The 22,271-nt window shown below is 43.2% G+C and overlaps 2 protein-coding genes across 11 annotated transcripts in view; one reads left to right on the top strand and one right to left on the bottom strand.

The window, feature by feature from the left end:
* The window catches only part of Hcfc2 (host cell factor C2), a 96,859-nt gene extending 88,005 nt beyond the window's left edge, over nt 1-8,854 (bottom strand). For 5 of the 7 annotated variants that reach the window (XM_030245241.1, XM_030245242.1, XM_011243545.3 and 2 more), the window contains exons 1-3: nt 8,555-8,849; nt 6,794-6,942; nt 5,258-5,418 (exon numbers count right to left, since the gene is read on the bottom strand). In XM_030245241.1, the coding sequence (XP_030101101.1) occupies nt 5,258-5,418; nt 6,794-6,942; nt 8,555-8,717 (473 nt within the window). In that variant the 5' untranslated portion in view covers nt 8,718-8,849. Of the gene's footprint in view, nt 1-5,257; nt 5,419-6,793; nt 6,943-8,554 lie in introns of all 7 variants that reach the window. The other 2 variants (NM_001081218.1, NM_001368720.1) reach the window with 2 other exon arrangements.
* Nucleotides 8,855-13,735: 4,881 nt separating this feature from the next.
* Glt8d2 (glycosyltransferase 8 domain containing 2) overlaps nt 13,736-22,271 on the top strand; it is a 43,695-nt gene continuing 35,159 nt past the window's right edge. The window contains exons 1-2 of one of the 4 annotated variants that reach the window (XM_006514255.4): nt 13,736-13,955; nt 16,957-17,372. The gene's annotated coding sequence lies outside the window, so the exon portion shown is untranslated. Of the gene's footprint in view, nt 13,956-16,765; nt 16,837-16,956; nt 17,373-22,271 lie in introns of those variants that run through there. The other 3 variants (XM_011243591.3, XM_030245335.1, NM_029102.3) reach the window with 3 other exon arrangements.

Here is a 22,271-nt window from a genome sequence, read left to right as displayed (position 1 = left end):
TCAGATGTGGGGATGACCATTTAAGGTTTCTCACTAAAGGGTTTAGCCATGTCTTCTGTGCCCTAATCATCTTACTTACAGTGTCTGTGAACACAATACAAGTTACTATTTTGTATCATTAGTTTATTACACAGCACTAGATAACAGTTATTATGGTCACGATTTTGGCCAATATTTGATGCCACTGCTATCTGGAATAAGCACTGCTTCCTTCGCAGCTTTCTTGGCACACTACAAAATGTCACAGCACTATCCTAAAACGTGTCTTTAACTTAGAAACCGACACTAACTTTGTTCTAACCAGCTTCTTTTCTTGAAAAGCTTTCATTAATCTGTGACCTATTTTTTAACACACTTTTGTTTTCTCTGCAAATGCATGTACATGTGGGCACATACATGCGGGCACATATATGTGCACATGCATAAACAGGAGAATGGCACTGGGTTCCCCTCAGTCACTCTCTGCCTCGTACAACTGAGGCAGTCTGTTCCTGAACCTGAAACTTGGTTGGTTTTGGCAAGAAAAACTCTTGCCCAGAGTTTTTCTGTTTCTGCCTGCTATCAGCTGGAATTACATGATATTTTTTATGTAGGTTCTGGACATCCAAACCCAAGGTCCTCCAACTGGCAAGAGCTTAGCCTGTTGAGCTATCTCCCAATTCCAAAATGTCACTTGTACCAATCCATTCAATTTCCTATTAATATTTTACTCAAGTACAAGGAGAGAAAGCAAAACATTTCTGATCAGAAGATTTCAAAGTTTAGGGGCTGGAGAGATGGCTCAATGGTTAAGAGCATACATATTCTTCCAGGAAATGAATTCAGTTCCCAGCACCCCCATCTGGTGGCCCAGAAACACCTGTAACTCCAGCTGCAGAGAGAGCCAATGCCTCTGGCCTCACTGGGAATCCACACCCACACGCACAGGCCCACACAAACACACCATATACACATAATTAAAAATAAATCATTTAACCTACCACTCAGGAAGCAGAGGCAGGCGGATCTCTGAGTTCAAGGCCAGCCTGGGCTACAAATCAAGTTCCAGGACAGCTAGGGCAGATAAACCCTTTCTCAGGAAAAACAAAAATCTAAAAGGGGTATGCTGAGAAATTTAAGAGTGATGTTTCACGATGCCTGAAACTTCAAAGTATGAATGTGTGCGTGGCAGCTGAGCACAGGTGACAGCATGCTAGCAGTGTGCATGGCAGCTGAGCACAGGTGACAGCATGCTAGCAAGCGGGTGAGGAGCCCACAGGTATTTTACTCTTCTAGCTTTTGTAAACTTCAACTGTTTCAAGTGGAACAAAGAAGAGAAACAATGAAGAGAAAACAAAAAACCAGAGGCTGCTGTAGCCTTATGTGTTTCGTGGTGATGTTATATAATTATCAAAAAACAAAAAAATCCATGTGGCAATTATACCAACAATAATAGTAAAATACCAACTTATTCCCAAAATGACAAGATAATTTCCATTTAAGTGTGATAATTTCTGGACAGCTTAGGGAAACAGAATTGTCAGATATAACAGAGGAAAAGAAAAATAAATCAAAAGTAAATAAGAAAAAGGGAAAATAAAGAAGGCACTATATATGGAAAGCATTTAGTAAACTAGATCTTTAAAAGATCCATTCTAGGGCTGGACAGAGTCCAGCAGATAAGAACACTGGATGCTCTTCCAGAGGATCCACACAGAGCCTCATAACCAACTGTTCTAGGAAATCTGAAACACGCTTCTGGTTTCTACTTGTACCAGACACACATGTGCAGACATACATGCAGGCAAAATATCCAAACATGGGCTGGAGAGATGGCTTAATGGGTAAGAGCACTGACTGCTCTTCTGAAGATCCTGAGTTCAAATCTCAGCAATCACATGGTGGCTCACAGCCATCCATAATGAGATCTGATGCGCTCTTCTGGTGTGTCTGAAAACAGCTATAGAGTACTTAAATATAATAAATAAATCTTAAAAAAATCCAAACATATAAAATAATAAACATTTTTAAAAGATCCACCTTAAGCAATATCAAAAGACACAACATGACTAAAAAAAAAAAAAATGAATGTACTTCACAGACAAAGATCAAATTTTTGTTTGTTTGCTTGTTTAAACAGGGTCTCACTATGTAGACCAGGCTGACCTCAAACTCACAAATTGTGACTGCTTCTGCTTCTCAGGGGCTATAATTAAAAGCATGGCCATCATACTCAGCTAAGATCAAATTTTAACGCAGAAGAATTTCACTGGTATGGCGTGTGTATGTATGTATGTGTGTATAAATGTGTATATGCACATATGTGTATATATATATGTATATATATGTGCATATGTGTGTGTGTATGAAACATGTATCTACACACACACATGTATACCATGCTAGCAATGTTAATTCAGCAAACCATGAAATAATTTGGTAACAAAAAAGTGATGTGTAACTAGGTCTTAGGAATAAATGCAGCTCACATTTCAAAGAGTAATAATGGAATTTAAAAATGTATTAAAGAAACAGTAAATTCATCATCACAGATGAACTTAAATTATTTTAAAGGAGAGAGAAATAAAGCTAAATAAAATTGTAAGTTTTAAAAAAGTCTATTCTTATCAAAGACATATGCCAGGAATGGATACCAAATGCCATAATAAATGCCAGCAAGGTAAATATCAATGAAACAGGAGACGTCTAATGGAGAAGTGGCCAATGTTCTCTGTAAAGAGACAATAAACATTTTTGGATTTTGGGGCCTAAAAATCTGGGTTTTTGTTTGTTTGTTTGTTTGGTTGGTTTTTGGTTTTGGTTTTTTGAGACAAGGTTTCTCTATATAGCCCTGGCACTCACTCTGTAGACCATGCTGGCCTCGAACTCAGAAATCCACCTGCCTCTGCCTCTCAAGTGCTGGAATTAAAGGCGTGCCCTACTACTGCCCAGCTAAAAATCTGTGAAACTATTCAACTCTGCTAAGGATCTTTTTTGGGGAGTGGTATTTTGGCAGTGCTGGGGACTGAACAGAACAGAATTGCTATTTAACATAAAGGTAATCAAAGTATTGTAATAATTAAATCAATGTTGGCATGACAATAAAACTTTACTAACAATAAAACTTTACTAGCAAAAAGAATAAACAAGAGAGTTTGGCTTACAAAGTATAGTTTGTAAAACCAGAAATCTTAGAAAAGACATAGTTATTTAAGAATTACCATCCGAGCTGAAAAGATGGCTCAGCAGTTAAGAGAACTGGTTGCTCTTCCAGCAGGTCCTAAGTTCAATTCCCAGCAACCATGTGGTGGCCCACAACCATCTATAATGAGATCTGATGCCCTCTTCTGTCATGTAAATTGAGCACTCATATATACATAAACATGAAAAAAAATTACAATCCACCAGGGTGGAGCTCCATCGCCAGGGTAGGATGCCTTCCTAGAATGAACAGTTGGTAGACTGAAGCCTGGGGTTCAATCCCTTGCATTGCACAAACCCAGTGTAGTTACATACAACTGTAAATCCAGCCATTAGGAGATAGAAGCAAGAGGATATAAAATTCAAGGGTATCCTTAGCTACACATCAAGTTTGAGGCTAGCTTGGGCTATATGAGGCTCTGTTTCTAAAAAGATGAGAAGAGTTGCTTGTTTCACTACTGGGATTACTAGAACTGAACTAGGAAGAAGAGTAGAAAGCCGTGCAGTATTTACAAGAGTAATTACAAATACACAATAAAAAGAAAATGAATGTACTAGAAGGAATTACAGAACTATTATTCTTTATAATTTCTGTCTTCTTACCCAAGATATAGAATCACAAAATAGTAAAAGGAAATGTTGTCAAACTTAGAAAAACAAACTTGTTTAAAGCAAAGACCTAGAAAAAAACTTATAACACACAGTTGGGGAGTGGTGGTGATCTCCTTTAATCCCAGAACTTGAGAGGCAGAGACAGGTGAATCCCCTGTGAGTTAGAAGCCAGCCTGGCCTACAGAGTAAGTTCCAGGACAGCCAGGGCTATAAAGGCCAAACAGAGAAACCCTGTCTCAAAAAAAGAGCAACCAAACAAGCAAAAACCAGAAATAAATATTTGTAACATATGAAAGAAAATGTTTTCTTATTTAAAGAATGCTTATAGAGTCCAAAAGAAAAATTTTAATACTTGAAAATGATTAAAAAGAAATTATTTGGGGCTGGTAAGATGGCTCAGCGGTTAAGAGCAATGACTGCTCTTCTGAAAGTCCGGAGTTCAAATCCCAGCAACCACATGGTGGCTCACAAAAATTCGTAATGAGATCCAACACCCTCTTCTGGTGCGTCTGAAGACAGCTACAGTGTACCTACTTATAATAATAAATAAATCTTTAAAAAAAAAAGAAATGATTTCATCTAGGTTTCAACTGTGTCAATATACACAGTTGAATATATGCTATATTCTAGCAATGAATATACAAACATGAAATTAAGAAATCAAACCCATTTATAATGCCATCCAAACAATTCTTGGAATTCAGCTAGGTTTGAAAAATAAAAAGTTTGGCTGGGTGTAGTGGCACATGCCTTTAATCCCAGCAGGAGGACCTGTATGTTCTCATCTACAGAAGTCCAGGACAGCCAGGACTCGGTTACACAGAGAAACCCTGTCTGGAAAAACCTAATAAGTAAATAAAGTGGTGGTGGCACATGCCTTTAATCCCAGCACCTGGGAAGTAGAGGCAGAAGGATCTCTGAGTTCTAGGCCAGCCTGGTTTACACAGGAAAAAAACAAAAGAGCATGTTTAAAAAAAAAAGTAATAGAAAGTTAAACAAATAGAAAAAGTAAAATAAAAATAAAAAGCAAGTACAAAGGAAAAGTCCTTATCTTGGAAAAAGAAGGGCAGTGTTTCCAGGTGTAACACAGCCTAACTGAATATATGAAATATGACAACAATGGCTTTCATTTAATAACTATATTTTATACCAACTTTTCAGATAAAACCAATTTTAAAATAACCATGTTATTGTTTTGGTATAACCCACTTAATGTGAGTTATAGCTCAAGACATACAAAGATAATTGGCATAAACAATTATACAAGTATCAATTTAATAAGATTATTTATGACTAGTAAATGTTTGAAAACTATTCCCTAGGGACTACAAAAACATAAACACATAAAAAAAACATGTTTATTGTTAGTTTCAAATATAAAATCTAAAATTAAGCCTTACAGTAACTAAAGATAAAATATTTTAACCTAAATATAAAATAAGACTTGGTCTACAAGAGAGCGTACCTGGGGACATTATTATTTGAATCTTCACTTTCATTTGCCAAACCACCAAACAAATAGCATTTGTTACCATATAAAGAGAAGCTATGTCCAAGCCGCGGACAAGGAGGGAAACCAGAAGGAGGGGGCTGGGGTTTCACTTTTTTCCATAACCAACGACTTGCCTAAAAAAGAACATATTCATATAAAAGCAGGAAACATTTCTATTTCTATACTTTCAACAGTGAAACACCATACGAATACATCTGAATCTCACCGGAAGATCCAATAAGCTCCTCTGGGGACAAATGACAAAAAAGTATCTAACTAGTGATTTATATGTTGAAACAAGGTCTCACTATGCAGCCCTTGCTGTCCTGGAACTCACTGTGTAGACCAGGCCGCCAACTTAAGAGCTCTGCCTGTCTCTGCCTCCCAAGTGCTAGAATTAAAGGCATGCATCAGACTCAAGAGAAGTGGCTACCTTCTGAGAGTAAAATGTATATCCGAGTAAGGCTGGCTATGGTAATCCCAGACTTTGTAAGGCAAGAGGATCAGGAGTTGAAAGCTAACCTTAGCTACTGAGTGAATTTAAAGGCAGCCTGGACTATGTGAGATTTGTCTCACAAAGCTGTAAGTATATATGTAGGTATATGTGTGTATATGTATGTGTTAATAGACATTCAGACTAATCTTCTATAAGCTAATACTAATAATAATAAGTAGTAGTAAGTACTATCACTTCTAATTTTTTCCAAGCGAAAAGAATTTAAGTATTTGTATGTAGAACTTTAAGAATAGAAGCAATTCATAAAAACTTGCTTTTAGATATTAGATAAACCATGAATGCTAAATAACCTTTAAGTAAACAAAACTCATTTAACAAAACCAAACTCCAAAATGTATTCTTTTAGCCATGAGAATCTTCTCTATTTTCAATTATATGAAATGGTTGCTTGCTTGGAAATAAGTACAACCCATTCACATATGTCAAGTGGTAGATACTCTCATGATCATGGATGGTCCTTGGAACACAGCGAGATTAGTCAATGAGGACTGACTGGTTTAACAAGCAAGTCAAACCTAGAAAGCCCAGGTGAAACTGTCCCCTCTCTCTGCATGACTACAGAGGAGGATAGTTCCTACTGTTAAAGGAAACCATTCCTTTCATACCGAGACACTGCAAGCACAGTCTCGGTGGTAGAAACGCCAACATCCAGGCTCCACCACAGACAATACTGATTTCAAACACCTAGGGGCAGACTCCAGCAATCTGCTGTCATCAGTTGGGAGGTGCTTGTGTTGTAGACTAAAGGACAACTGTGTCAAAGAGCTGCTGAAGGCTAGATACCCTTATGCTATAAATGTCATACCACACCTATGACAAGACAGCAGATATTTTGACTTGTTAGTAGAAGTGGAAACATTTTCTTTGAAGCTATAAAATGCAGAGCATCTGTTTCTGTCACTGTACTAATAAAATACTTGTCATCCCTTTAAAAACTATGACAATTTCATTAGCTCTTCACACTGAAAACAATAAATGTAAGATATACTTACTTGTAACTCATATAACTCATTGCTGTATCTTCCATATTCAACCATTCCCCCAAACACTAGGATTCTAGTCCCATCACAGACAAATCCATGGGCTGCACAGCCTGGAGGGATGTCTCCTCTAACAGCTGGTAGGAACCACTGGTTTGTAACTAGTTGAAAAATAAAATAAAATAAATTATAACAAGTTACCACACTCCATGAGTGATAAATATATTAGTCAAAGGATCTATACATATAATCAAAGAATATGTGTATATATACTTACATAATAATACATACATACATACATTCATGCATGCATATCCATCCTTTATTCCAACAGTTCTCAATTGGGGACTATTTTGCTCCCCCAAGAATACTGATTTTACAATGTCTAAAATCATATATAGTTGTCACAACTGGGATGGAGGTGTAACTACCAACCCATGGCTCGAGCCTGAGGATGCCAGCACGCATCTTACAACATACAAGGTAGTAGCCACAGCCAAAAATCACCAGTCCCAAAATGTAATAATGCTGCTGTTGAAAACCCAGATCTGGGGCAGGCACTGGTGGCACATGCCTTTAGTCCGAGTAAAGCACTTGGGAGGCCGAGGGGCTCATTGATCTCTGTGAGTTCGAGGCCCGTCTGGACTACAGAGCTAGTCTTAGGACAGCCAGGGCTACACAGAGAAACCTGTATTGAAAAAGGAAAAGAAAACCTGTTCTGCATCATTGTACTCTTAAAAAAAAATCCTGGTGTCACCCCCCATTAAAGAAGTGGAAAACCTGTGATTTAGAAAGACGTGGTAACTTTAATGCTGATTTAGAACAATTGCCAAAGCAAGATTCAAAACAGACCCAATTTCTTCTAAGCCCAGGGTATTTACACTATACCAAATCAAACATCTTCAAAACTTTTTCTGTTGGAGTACTGAGGAGAGTCAAAACTAACAAAATTTCTCCTACCGTTTTTAGCTTTTAGAGGACTACTGTGATCAAGTTGTTTCATCAAAGTTGTAGGTTGTGAACTAAAACGACACCAAATTCAGTATCTAGCCTTAACTAGTTTCCTATGATTGCTAGACTACTTGTAAGTGGAGAAAATATACTTTCAACCAGCACGGAGGTCAAGACCTGCCCCCTTAACAAGTGACACTTCGAGCTGTGCAGCGGTGCCTTAGCTATGACAGCCCCTTGGCGAGGACCAGCCCGGAAGGGCAGAGCACATACACTACAGACATCGGCTAATCAGAGACCAGTCCGCGTTCACCCACAACTCTCTCCGCCGCGAGTTTAGAGAACTGTCTTGCGGGCTTCCGCCCGGTACTAACTGTACCTACGCTGAAGAGGCAGCCAGGAGAACCTCCCCGCCCCTCAACTCTCTAGGTTCTAAGAAGGGGGCTGGGGGAAGGCAAAGACCACCGAGGCCCGCCTTGGGGTGGGTTTTGTTCTTGACACTGGCGGGATCTCCACCCCTTAAGTGACCGGCCCTAGGGTGGAGGCCCAGCCGTGGAACCCGCCGTCTCGGGTCCACGGGGAGGGATGGGCCGGGGTGTCTCGATGTCTACCGGTGGAGTCACGTCCAGCCCGCGGAACCGCGAGCACCGAGCCGCCTTCCAACACGTTGCGAGCTCGGGCTGCCGACCCAGCCGATCTTCCCCCGCCGCCTGCCCGGCTGGGGTAGCGGCGACCCGGCGGTGACAGCTGTCAGGCCCGCGTCCGCCGCTCCTCCCCTCCCCCTCCGCGGTCCCGAGGCGGGGTCGCCGAGCCGCCGCCTACCGGTATTGTAGACGTGCAGCTCGTCCGCGATGCCCTCGTTGCCCCCGCCGAAGATGATCATCAGCTCCCGGATGGCCACGGCTCGGTGTCCGTGCCGGGCGCGAGGCACCGGTCCGGTAAAGGAGGAAACCCGCCTCCAGTTGAGGAGGCTGGGAGCCGCCATCTTCCCAACCCCCGCCCCTCGGCCCACAATGCCCCGCGCGCCACGGGCTCCACGGCTCGTGGGGAGGACGAGCGCCGCCTCCAGCTGTGCGCGGGAGGCCCGGCACGTGACCCGCGGGCCCCGCCCCCCCAGCCCGTGGCGACGTGGCCCTCGGGGCTCCGCCAAGATGGAGCCCCTCCCGCCAACCCTGCCAACCCTCCTCTCTGTGGCTTTCAGTGGGGTGTTCGGGGAGGAGGTTACAGCTTTGTCCTTTAGGTCCACTTGGAGCATCTTCTGTGTAGGAGCGTCACGCCCTGGAAACTGTTATCACAGGCACTGGAGAAGAGCTGCCTGCCGTGTAGGTCCCAAGTGATGAGAGCACAGGGAGCGCCTAAGGCAAATCTGTCATCTCAAAGGAGGGTCTCCCAGACTGCAGGACAAGGACAGTGGACACGGTGGCTAAGTGCAGGGCCTGAGCACGGCTCAGATTTGGAGGTGACAAGCCTACACAGCAAAAGATAACCCCAAAGGTGATTTTCGGTTCATTTAGGTGTATTAGTTGTCTTGTTGCTGTGAAAAAATCCCCTGACAAAAACCTTTGAAGGACAGAAGGGTTTGTTTCCCCTCACTGAGAAGCCCATCATAATGAAGAGGCTTGGCTGGAAGTGGCTGGTGGAATTTCATCTGCAGAGAGCCACGGATGCTGGAACCGGGCTGCCTTATTATTTAGTCCAGGATGGCATCCCAGTTTATTTCTACCTTAATTTATTTCAACCTTACATCTATTCCCACCTTAATTAATCTGATCTAGATAACCTCATAGGCCTGCCCACGGGCTTGTCTCCTAAGTAAGTTTAGATAGTATCAAATCAGCAATATCGACCATCACAGCAGGTCATTATTTTCATGCGGAGGCTTCTTTTTATAGTGTTGTTAATATTCTTAGACAAAAAGACTAAGGGGGAAACCCTTAAAAGTTGCAAACTCAGTGTTAATTTGGAAAGAGTCTATTTTGTAGGCCTGCTATATCAAAGTGCCACAAGCCTTGTGCCTTGAAAGAGTTGAATGGCACTCAGGAGTAAGAGTTTGAGGCCAGCCTGGCCTACATGGTGAATAAACAGCCAGGGCTAAATGGAGAGACCCTGTATCAAAAAAACAAAAACAAAAACAAAAACAAAAACAAAACTGGGTTTGATTTCCAGCACCTACATAGCTGCTTACAATGGTCTGGAACCCTCTGTTCTGGGGGATCTACACCCTCTTCTGGCCACCACAGGTACCAGGTGGGTCTGTAGTTCATAGACATACCTGCTGGCAACGCACCTGTACTCATCAAAGAAAATCTTAAAAAAGAATAAACACATTAGAATTGTCTCACAGTTGGAGAGAAAGTCTGAACAGAACACCAATGTAGGTAACACGTGAAGGAAAGGTTGGACAGGGTAGAGAAGGAGGGTGAGCTGTACCCCTAAGAAACCAGCATTTAAAAGGTTATAACAGAAGGCAAAAGGGAACTGGGGACTTGTTCTATGGGTTTGGCTTTGAAAACCACTTCCACCTTTATGAACCTCCCTTTGCCTGTGGCTTCTTCTAAATATCAGTCCTCGCCAAGTTCCCTTTTGACCTCTTAGCTATTAGTGTTCCATTTCCTTTAGAAGCCACACAGAGTTCATGTAGGAGGAGGAAGTGTTGGATTTGCAAATTAGGAGGTTGCTATTGGCCTAGAGTTAAACACTTTAAGTGGAGGAGGAGAGGCTAGAGAGAGCCAAAGAATGAGTGGGGGAGGAGATGCAGAGAGCATAGTCTATTGTTCTTTGGAGTTGTTGCCATGGAAGCAAGAACCTGTGCCATTCTCAGGCTACACCTCGCACATAGTTGTCATTCAGTAAAATAATTTCTATAATCTTTATATATTACTACTGCTTCCAATCCTATTCCTTAGCTACAGGGCATTGAAGAGCCAGTTGTAGAGCAAGACACCAGTGCCCAAGTGTGGCAGACCTCTGAGAGCTATGGGCAAGGTCTCGGTTGAGGACTCTGGGGAAGACTAGCGGATGAGCTCAATAACAGATGGTCTAATCAGGCACTGTTCTCAAGATGAGAGAGGCAGACGTCTATTTACAGATCAGAGGGCTCTGGCCATGGTTCTTAGCTAAAGCTGTAGCGGGGGCCATGGAGAAAAGCAAGGTGGGGCTCTAGGCCATGTGGGAATCTAACCGTGCTACCAGACCAGTGATTTAGACTCAAGAGCCAAGGAAGAAAACCAGTTACAGCAGGCGGGAGCCAGGGGCCCAGTGCCAGGACTTGGGTGCACAAGCCTTTGTTGCCCTTTATCAGGTAGGAGAAAGAGCCAGAGCACTGAAGCTTAAGCTGACAAGAACATAACCCACAACTGAGGTCCATCAAGCAAGAGGGATTGAGAGATGGCTGTCATTTCTACCTCCTGTGTGGGATCTTGGAGGCCAGCCATGAGAGACAAAGGGAGGAAAAAAAAAAACCCTATCAGCTTGACCCAGTCTAGTGACTCATCAGCTACTACAACATATTTCCTTCCTTCATTGACCTTAGTAGATATTATCTGAAGACAATGTCTCTCCCTCAACCATTAACTGCTAGCAGCTCCTAAGGAAGGGGTGGTCTTCAGGATCCTCTACCCCCCCCATCTGTAAAGGCACACTGCTAGGTCCACTCTTATGCAGGTGTAACTGCAGCTTCTGTGAGTTCAAAGCCCCCCTCCCCCTATCATGAAGCAACCCTAATTAAATTCAGTGGGAGACACAAGATAAGAAAATAGAAAAGAGTCTAGTTGGCAAGAAGGAACGGTTCAGTGATGCAGGAGAGAGACAAGAAGGTAATGGGGTACACCCATTATCAAAACAAATCCAGGTATGAAACTGTCAAAAATCATGAGTCGAGAAAAATAGGGATATTTCCTAAGACATTTTAAACAGACTCACCAAAGCCTGATCCAGTCAGCAAGAGGAAATGAGAGCTGGCCTTCAACTAAAAGAATCGTGACTCAGACACATAGTTTAATGATAAATGGCACCACAGATTAAAAGTGGACATGAGGGCAGATGTTATCATGTTTAGCCGTGAGCCTATGTCCTGAGATAGATGTATCACTAAGTAAATGGTGTGATATCACGGTATGATGGATACTATAGAGAATTCATGAGCATGTCTAATGATATAGCCTATAATGTGCCTGGGCTATATTGTATACACTATTTATTATAATGATGATTATTGTTTTATTTTTAAAAGATTTTAAAAAATTATTTTTAAGTGTGTGTGACACATATGGGTATGTGCATGTGTGTGTGTGTGTGTGTGTGTGTGTGTGTGTGTGTAGGAAACCTCGATAAAATGCCAGAAAAGAACATCAGATTCCCTGGAGTTAGAATTCTAGGTTGTTGTAGCTGTCAACGAGAGTACTGGGAATCAAACTCTGGTCTCTGTAAGAGCAAGAAGTGCTCAGATCATTGACCAATCTCTCCAGCCCATTGATGTTCTTTTTAAACTTCAGTTTTTTTGTTTGATTTTCATTAATCCATTTATTTATTCACCGTACATCCCAATCGCAGGCCTCTTCTCCTTCCAGTCCCTCCTCCTCTTCTCCTCTGAGAAGGGGGAGGATTCCCATGGGTATCTGCCCACCCTGGCACATCAAGTCATGCAGGACTAGGTACATCCTTTCCCACTGAGGCCAGACAAGTCAGCCTAGTTAGGGGAACAGGATCCACAGTCAGGGTAAGACCCTGCTCCAGTTATTAGGGATCCACAGGAAGACCAAGCTACACATCTGCTACGTATGTGTTGGGTTCTGGGTCCAGCCCATGCTTGCTCTTTGGTTGGTGGTTCAGTCTCTGTGAGCCCCAAGGGTCCAGGTGAGTTGACTCTGTTGGTCTTCTTCTGGAGTCCCTGTCCTCTTCAGGTCCCTCAAGCCTTCCCCCAACTCTTCCACATGACTCCCCAAGCTCCATCTAATGTTTGGCTGTGGGTCTCTGCATCTGTTCCCATTGGCTGCTGGGTGGAGCCTCTCAGAGGACAGTTATCCTGTTTGCATGCATAACAGAGTATCACTGATAGAGTAAGAGATTGGTTGGCCATTCCCTCCATCTTTGTCCCTGCACACCTTGCAAGCAGGACACATTTTGTGAGTGGGCTGCTGTTCTTGTGCCTCCACTGGGAGTCATGCCTGGCTATAGGAGGTGTCCACTTCAGGCTCGATATCCCTCACTACTAGGAGTCTCAACTAGAGTCACTCTCATAGACTTCCTGGTACCTCCTCAAAGCCCTCACCCCATCCCAGATCTCTAGTATGTCATTGAGTGCCCTCCATAGCTGATTTCTGTTTCCCACCCCCTGCTCTCCCTATGCTTGATCACCCTGCCCCATTCCCCTCCCCATCCTCTCTTCCACGCAGTTCCCTCTCTCCACCCACCTCTGATATCTATTTTATTCCTCCTTCTGAGAAAGATTAAAGCATCCTCCCTTGGGCCTCCCTTGTATTTGCCTTCTTTGGGTCTGTGAATTGTAGTGTGGGTATTCTGTATTTTATGGCTAATATCTATTTATAGGATATCCACTTTAAAAAATTAAAAACTAAGACACAGGAGCCTTTGGGCTAAGGACTGTAATGGCTCCCAGCTCTTACCACCCCCAGGATGCTGTGCTATTTTCACTTTATGTCCTTATCTCCAACAACACTTTCAAACAGTGTCCTTTTTAATTAATTCATTCCTTTATATTTATTTACTTATTTGTTTTGAGGTGGGGGTCTCTCTGTGTAGCCCTGGCTGTCCTAGAATTAATTTCATAGACCAGGCTGGCCTTAAACTCACAGAAATCAGCCTGCCTCTGCCTCTGCCTCTGCCTCTGCCTTCTGAGTGCTGGGATTAAAGATGCTCTACCACGTAGTGCATACAGCCCCTTTTAAAACTCTCCTCCTAGTTTGTAGTGAGCTGTCTGTGTGCTGTAAGGACTTTAACCTATTTAATTGTAATCTCTTCATACAGCTTGTACAGCCATCTGCAGAAACATAGTGTGGGCCTTTGAGCCTCAGAAAGAAGTGGCTACTCTACTTCCAGCATCAAGGTTGGATTTCAGACAGGAAAAAAAGGCAAGGCCCCAAATGGTCTTTTGCCAGAAAAATGGGAGCTTTCTAGGAAGTTCCAGACAGTAGCCTTCCACTCACATGCCTCCTTCAGCTGCAAGAACTGCAGAGGCATTGTATCTACAGACATTGCTGTCCAGGTAAGAGAGTCATCGTATTTCTACCAGAGGAACAAAATATAGAAGGACTCAATCATGAGGCTGCAAGCAAAGAACTAGTTTTCACATTTGTACAACGTTACAAATAACTTACTGTCATAATTCTTCTCCTATTTCATACCTTAGGATTTCTTTATTCAATATTAATAATAAAATTGGTACATGCACTATGGAACATAATATGGATATTCCTCAAAAAAAAAAAAAAATACAGAGGACTGGCAAGATGGCTCCATGGGTAAGGGAGCCTGCTGCTAAGGCTAAGGGCAGGATTTGATCCCTAGAACCCACATGATGGAAGGGGAAAACTGACTCCCATAAGTTACCTGATGATGTCCACATGTTCACTGTAAGATGCATGGTCATGTGCACTCACACATACACACACACACAAATTAAAAATTACAGTATAATCCAGCAACTCCAATTTCTTGGTATACATCCAAAAGGAATGAAATCAATAAGTCGATGAAACGCCTGTTTTGTTTTTGGTTCTGGTTGTGAACTGAGTGCTTCCCATCCATGAGTCTTTCACTTAGCCCAGCCCATGCAGAGAGACCTGTGCTCCTAGCCTCACTGAATACTGCTCACAATAACTCAGCTATGGAAACCATCTAAGTGTCCAGTAATGAATGACTGGACACAGAAATCATGGCACATTTGTATAATGGACTATTTCTCAGGCAGAAAAGGAAGACCCTGACATTTGGAACAATATGGTTGAAACTTAACAATCTGCTAAGTCAAATAACCCAGACAAAGAAAGGCAAACACTGTAAGTGCTTATATAGAGAATCTAAAATTGTTGAACTTAAAGAAACTGAGAGTAGAATCATGTTTGCCAGGTACGGGACCAGGAGGGTAGGAAAAATGGGTAGATATTTGTCAAAGGGTACCAACTTACAGCTGTAAGATGATCATACTCACAGGGGCAGTGAGCAGGATATAAAATGAACATGTTAAAAAAAAAAGACCTTACTCTGGGAATCTAATGTACAACATATATGCTGATGCGTTAACTTGACTTGGAATCATTACACAGTTTGTGGGTGTGTGTATCACATCATGATGATATATAGCTTGAACAGATTAATTTTTATCAATTAACTATTAAATATAAAGCTATTATTACATTAATTAAATATTATTTTTAAACTTCTATTTAAATATTATTTGAAAGCACCAGCAATACTTGTTTCCATTTATTGGGGCTTTTCTGAGTATTTTACATCATAATGGAGTTTCTTTGTCTTTTCTTTTTTTCTTTTCTCTTTCTTTTTCTTCTTTTCTTCCTTCCTTTCTTCCTTCCTTCCTTCCTTCCTTCCTTTCTTTCTTTCTTTCTTTCTTTCTTTCTTTCTTTCTTTCCTTCTTTTTTTTTTTTTTTTTGAGATAGGGTTTCTCTGTGTAGCCCTGGCTGTCCTGGAACTCAATCTGTAGGCCAGAATGGCCTCCACCTCAGAAATTCACCTGCCTCTGCCTCCAGAGTGCTGGAGTTAAAGGGTTGTGTCGCCACTGCTCAGGAGAGACATTTTTTTTAAAGCCCTTACTTTAACTGACCAGACCAGATCTTTATGCCCTGGAACCCAGTCACCACCACCTGGCATGCACGATACATTTTCACCCTTGGTTCTGTTAGGCCTCTTCTAGCAGAACTCCTAATAGATGGAGAGACTGAAAACCTGCAATAGTAAATAAATCTAACAACTGAGCTCCAGTGTACCCTTGCACCATTGAGGTGTCACTGATGGCCTGAGTTTCTTTTTCTTCTCGTTTACATCATAAGGAGGAGGAATCCACCATACAAGATGGAAATGCTGGTCATAGATAAGAAACCTCTTGTGTCCTCAAGGCATGGCAGGAATAGGAGAGAAAGGGACTGGGAGTCATACATTAGGGACCAGAGGAAAGGGTTCGAAAATAATGACCAGAGAGATTTCAGTTAATATGAGAAGTAGGTCCTATGAAAACAGTTACTATTTCAGTCTTGAAACTCATGCCAATCATCCACTTATCCAATAGTAGAATAATTCAATGCCAGGCATCCTCTTGAGTAGATGAGAGGTACAGATGAGGTGATCTTGGGAGTGAACTGAACTGAACAGGCATCAGCCTACAGTCCTGTTTGTGGTACTGCCTTGGGACCTGTCTGAGGGACCACTCTACCACATCTGATACCCTCATGAGTGGGCAATGTGACTCCCAGAAGGCATGGTTATCAAATGAAAATCCCAGGCATGTGATAACACCCTATGAGTCAATGGTTATGGGAGGCCAGAGTCTCCCCAAACGATACGAACTATGACAACTGCATTGAGTGCTAAGCGCTAATCTGGACTCTATATCAACTCTTCGTCTCTATGTGAGGCTCAAGGAATATCACAGAAGAGAAGGCTGAAAGAATTTAAAACTTGGAAAATTGTGGCCGTGGTTAAGAGCACTTGCTGCTCTTTCAGAGGACCCAAATTTGGCTGGAATCTGAAATGTGGAGCAAAATTTAGCTTACCTAACACACTGAGAGAACAAAATGAAGCAGAAGGTATGAATCTGTTTTTATCAATGTTCAAAGTTCCATGTGATTGGAAGGAAGTGACTGCTTGTGATGGAGGCAGCCATCGAGGAGTTCCTTATGAAAGTTAGAGAGAAGCCATTGTGGAATATGTTCCATGATCCTGGGCAAAGCTCTGGTACCATTCCTACATTTCTGGGGATCAACTGCAAAACCACAGAACAGCAGTGTTGCCACCAAGTCTGCCCCCTGACTGATGCCTCTCCCCTCCAGAGGGAATACACCCCACCTGGAAGCTTCTGTCTTTATCACAGCCTCAATAAAAGACGATGGTTGTCTGAGACATGATTTGCCATGGTAACATTTCAACACACAGGAGATTTCAAAGATTCTCAGCAAGAACCTGGCTGAAATTAGAAATTTACACTAGACGCACGACGGTATAAATTCACTTTCCAAACATTTGTTCTTCCCTAGGTTTGCAGCTTTTACTCCAGAACAGCCCTGTTTTGCTGAGAGTTTCACACGCAGACTGCAAGAGAAAGCCGAGAGAGGAAGTCTGCCCCAGCCAGCCAACCTGCCCTGCCTTCAGGACGAGCACATCTGGAAGCGTTTCAGGAGCAGCCTCTGCCTGCACAAGGCTTGGGTTCCCAGAGGCTGCAGGAGTGGAAGAAACCCGAGCCATTCAGGCAACGCAAGCGCAAGCGGAGGTGGGTGTGGACGGCTGAGGCACACTCAGGGCTCGCAAGCCATTTGGGATTTCCAATGGGATCTGGGAAGCAGCTGAAGCAACAGGCAGCTTAGTGGTCCCGCGAGGCCAGCCGCAGTTTGAATGCTCAGCTCTGCAGCGGTTCTGGACCAAGTTGCCCAAAGCCTACCCTCACATCCATCAGGTAAATACAGCAATTACAAGCAAGATAATCTTTCCATTTCACCCTTTCTGTCTACACCACTTGTTTATTTTGCTGTGAACTCAGAGAAGTAACTCGGAGGAGGCAGACTGCCCCCTTCACAGCCTCAGCCTCCAGAAGCCCCCTAGTTTGTAATGTAACATCGTAAAGAACCTTTCTATTGCAGCAAACCCAAGACGCTCACTGTATAAGCTTTTCACATCTTGCTATTTTTGCAGAGCAGAGGCTAGCCCTATTCTCCCATCTCTGCCCTAATGGTGATTTGTTTGTTCGTTTGCATTGGATTTTAAGTTGCATTGGGGATCAGGAGTTAGACATGACAGAGATCAGTGTTCGCATTTAATGTGAGTCTGTTTCTGAGCCAAAATGACATAACTGAGTTATGATTCATGTTTTTGGAATCTGTCCTGAGAAACTCTTCAGGGGCCTCCATACCCAATAAGAGAACTGGCAGTTAATTCTGTGGTTTTGTTGTGGTATGGGAGTCACAGTGTTTGATTTAGCATCCAAAGACGCAGGATGTTTGTCCTATGCAGCCTGCTGGCCAATAGGACGCTGGTGGGTTGGTTTTGCCTTTTTTTTTTTTTTTTTCTTCTCGAAATGTTTTGGTATTGCGCTTCTTCGAAATATCCTTTTGGTATTACATAATGGAATTCTAGTTCTCCCTCTGATACAGCCAACAACAGAGCTGTGCCCTACAGTAATGAAAGTGTGGGCTGTGTGCCACCTGGGAAGACTTTCATAAGCCTGATTCTGGTCATATCTCATCCATGTGCCTACATTTTCCTATCTGCAAAATGGAAATAAAGTGATACAATGTAACATGTGACACACAGATACAAAGTAAATGTGGCACATAGGGCCAGCTTCCCTGGCAATGCTGATAATGACAATGAAGGTCACAGAAGTGACACATGCTGAACTGGACAGGTCCCTGCCCCGGACATTCTGATGTTTTTGAGTGTTCCTCATCTCCCAACATGTTTTTTCCCCAGGACCCTGCTTTCTTCATCCTTCCACAATAATACCTAAACCCTCCATCTCTCTCTCTCTCTCTCTCTCTCTCTCTCTCTCTCTCTCTCTCTCTCTTTCTCACACACACACACACACACACACACACACACACACACACACACACATCTCCGCTCTTCATCCTCCTCTCTGAAAGGCATGTTCACTAAGTCACCGTTTTCATTCCTCATTCCCAAGAAACATCGTTCTCTTATTGCTTCCTTGATGTCAGAATATTTCAAAGGATGTTTAAGAGGATGTAGTCCCACTGGAGAAGGAGCTCCAAGCCCCTTCAGACAGAGCAAAAACTAGAAAAACACTTTAAAGGTCCTGAGAAATATCTCAACAAAGAATGCCACTTAAGGACATTTTAGCATGTGGCAGTTCCCAAACTTGAGTCATTTTATCACATACATGAACATGGCTTGGCACATGCTCTGGTACTCGCTGTTCTGACCACACTTGTTTTCATGTTGGCTCCTTTATGAAATCCTATTTGATAGCACTTCTGGTGAGCAGCCACGGGGGTGCTGTGTTCTTCCTCTAAATGCGATGTCTGTGGTTCCAAAAGTTCAAGCGCTTAGGACTTGACCCTTAAGTCAGTTTGGGGAGATGGTATAGAAGCTTTGGGGGTGATGGTGCCCTATGGGAGACGTTCACAGCACGCGAGGTATCTCTTGTTCAGTTACACTGCTCATGACGTTTCTCCCAGTGCATTAAGCATAGTCTCTAATGTTGAAATCATTCAACAGCAGCTTGTGGGCACCTTTGTCTTTATTTCCCTCTTACCTTTGGACAACCAGGTCTTTCCCAGCACCATGGCAGATCTGATTAATCAATAATTATCTCTACTCTTCTAAAGTAAGAGCCTGGTGGTAGCTTTAGATTTCTCTCTATCAACTGATTGGCATTGACATGTAAAATAAATCTTTGGGGCTCTGAATTTTGAGGTATTTTCCTTCCCACTTTTGTCTTTTCTTCCTAGACAGAGCTAATCTACCCTTGGCCACTGCCTGGTCTGAAAGAACTCTTCTCAGGTCTTCCCAGGAACTGCTAAGGCAGCTATCCATGCACCATCCCCAGGGCTGGGGGCTTTGAACAACATTGTTTCTCAGGGCTAGCCTAGCTCTCTGTGCTCTGCTTTATGTCCTAGGCAAGGCCTGAGGCCCTCTGTCTTCTTGCTTCTCTTGAAGCTGCCACTGTTCAGGACTTTGCCTTGGGAGTTCTTCGGTCCATCATTGACATTTGATACCTCCCAAAGCTGCCTCCAGCTGTAATGAAGACAGGGTGACAAGCTTTTCTACACTGAATGATTATTGACTTTTATCATACTGAAAACATGACTCAGATGTCATCCAGCTTGGAAAAGCTGTGGGTCTTCCTGCCTTCATCCTTGGAATGGGACCACTGGCTCATCTGTAATGGGCTGATGACTCCTTTCTCCCGGGAGACAAGCAAAGTAACAAGAGCCGCTCATTCCAACTATCTTTAAGAAAGGACAGGCAGACCCATCATGGAGTCACAGTCCTGCCCTCAGTCATCACAGGTGTAGGTACAGCACTCAGGACACAGGCACAGCACAATTTTAGAAACAGTATGGAGGCTGGGGTTGGGAGTTCATGCCTTTAATCCCAGAACCCAGAAGGCACAGGCAGGGAGATCTGTGTGAATCTGAGGCTAACTGTTCTACAGAGTGAGTTCTTTGAACTGGAAACATTCAAGATCGGGGTTAGATATATGAGTCAGTGGTTAAGAGCACTGTCTCTTCTTCCAGAGGTTCTGAGTTCAATTCCCAGCAACCACATGGTGACTGTAATGGGATCTGATACCCTCTTCTGCCATACAGGTGTACATGCAGATAAGGGATGTGTACATAAAATGAAATAAATAAATCTTAAAAGACAAGAGCAAAAACAACTAAAGATAGAAACCTAAGCTATAGGATACCAGACTGGCATGAAGGGGGTTGAATATGGGTTGCTTATTGGGCGATGTCATTAGTGTTACTTTTAGGTGTGATCGTGGCATTTTGGTTATGTAGGAGGATGTCTTTAGTTTGTCTGTGTTTGTGTGTGTGAGTGTGTGTGCATAGGTGTGTCGGCCCATGTTTGTGACTGTAGAAGCTGAAGGACAATGCCAGGTGTCCTGCACTGTTTTCTGTTCCTTCTCCCCTGAGACAGTATCTGCTTCAAGCAGTCACTTCATCCATTGCTCCAGCAACCCTCCCATCTCTACTCCCCCCAGGACACTGGAGTTTCAGACACATATGGTTGTGCCTGGATTTTTACGTAGGTGCTAGGGATTTGAACTCAGATCTCATGCTCATGTGGCCAGCACTCTTAAGCACTGAACCATTTCCCTAGCCCTTACCCTACCCTCACTTTTAAAAGAGGCAGGCTGAGCTGGGTATGATGGTGCACATCTTTAATCCAGAACTCAGGAGTCTCTGGCAAGTGCCAGGACAGCCAGGGCTTTTATATAGAGAAACCTAGTCTCAAAAAACAAAACAAAACAAAATCTAAAAGAGACATGCTAAGCTATTTAAGGGTGATGTTGCACAATGTATGTATCTTCAAAGTATGTGTGTGTGCATTGCAGTTGAGCAAATGTGACAGCATGCTAGCAAGCTGGTGAGGAGACCACGGGTATTTTACTCTTTTAACTTTTGTAAACTTCAACTGTTTCAAGTGAAGCAAAGAAAAGAAAAAGAAAAATGAGCCTGCCGAAGCTTCATGGGTTTCATGGTGACTTTATATGAAATAATAAAAAAGTCCATGTGGCAGTTATGTCAATTACTGACTGGGGAAGACAGGGGTGGGGACAGAAAGGCTGGGTAGGAGGCAACTGCAAAGTTAATAAGGGGGTGAGGTGAAATAGGATGGGAGGGGAAACCGAAGGACCAATTAGGAGGTGTGACCCATCAGGGCCAGTGTATGCACAAGAACTAGAAGGTGCCAGGGTTCAAAGGCGTCTCTGCAGTGCCTGGGGTGCTGATTTCATGATGAACACACAGCATTTGTGGTTGTCCTGCTACAAGGCTGCATAGTCATCTTGGCCTATTGGTATTCTTGAGAGATTATGTTGCTAAGTGCTGAACACATGACTATGAACAAAGAGACAAATGTGCCAACTTCTATGAGGCTTTTGATGTATCATTTTGGGGAACAGTAACCAGGTTTCTTAGTTACAGTTTTTATTGCTGTGAAGAGACACCATGACCAAAGCAACTCTTATAAAGGACAACATTTAATTGGGGCTGGATTACTGGTTCTGAGGTTCAGTCCATTATCATCATGGCAGGAAGCATGGCAGCATTCAGGCAGGCATGGTGCTGGAGGAGCTGAGAGTTCTACATCTTGTTTCCAAAGCAAACAGAAAACTGGTTTACAGGCAGCTAGGGGGAGGATCTCAAAGCCTATCCCCACAGTGACACACTTCCTCCAACAAGGCCGTACCTCTTAATAGTGCTACTTTCTGGGCCAAGCATATTCAAACCACCACACCAGGGAAACCTAGTTATGTAGTAGCCAGTAGAGATAGCTACTGAGGAGATGAAGAACCGGGGGCGGGGAGGGGAGGCTTAGTGCCATATTTGGGGCAGTGGAGGGACCCTGAGGCTAGAGTTTGTCTGGCAAGAAGCCCAGGGTGCTCACGTGAGATCTCCTGGGAGGCACTGTCAGCCTTCTGACTCTTAGAGAAGCCTGGAATGGCAGGGATGGTCTTGAGCAGAGCAGAGCACCCAGCACAATAGTCTAAGTCACACCTTTCCAGGCTTACCACAGCTGCTTGGCTGTAAACTTGCTGAAGAGAGATAAGGCAGTGTAGTGCAGTCAAAAGATGGTGTCTGATGGGCAAGGCAGAGGCCCCGGA

The sequence above is a fragment of the Mus musculus genome, chromosome 10 (assembly GCF_000001635.26).
Source record: "Mus musculus strain C57BL/6J chromosome 10, GRCm38.p6 C57BL/6J".
In the NCBI taxonomy this organism is placed as follows: Eukaryota; Metazoa; Chordata; class Mammalia; order Rodentia; family Muridae; genus Mus; species Mus musculus.
This window is presented reverse-complemented; position numbering and strand designations above follow the sequence as displayed.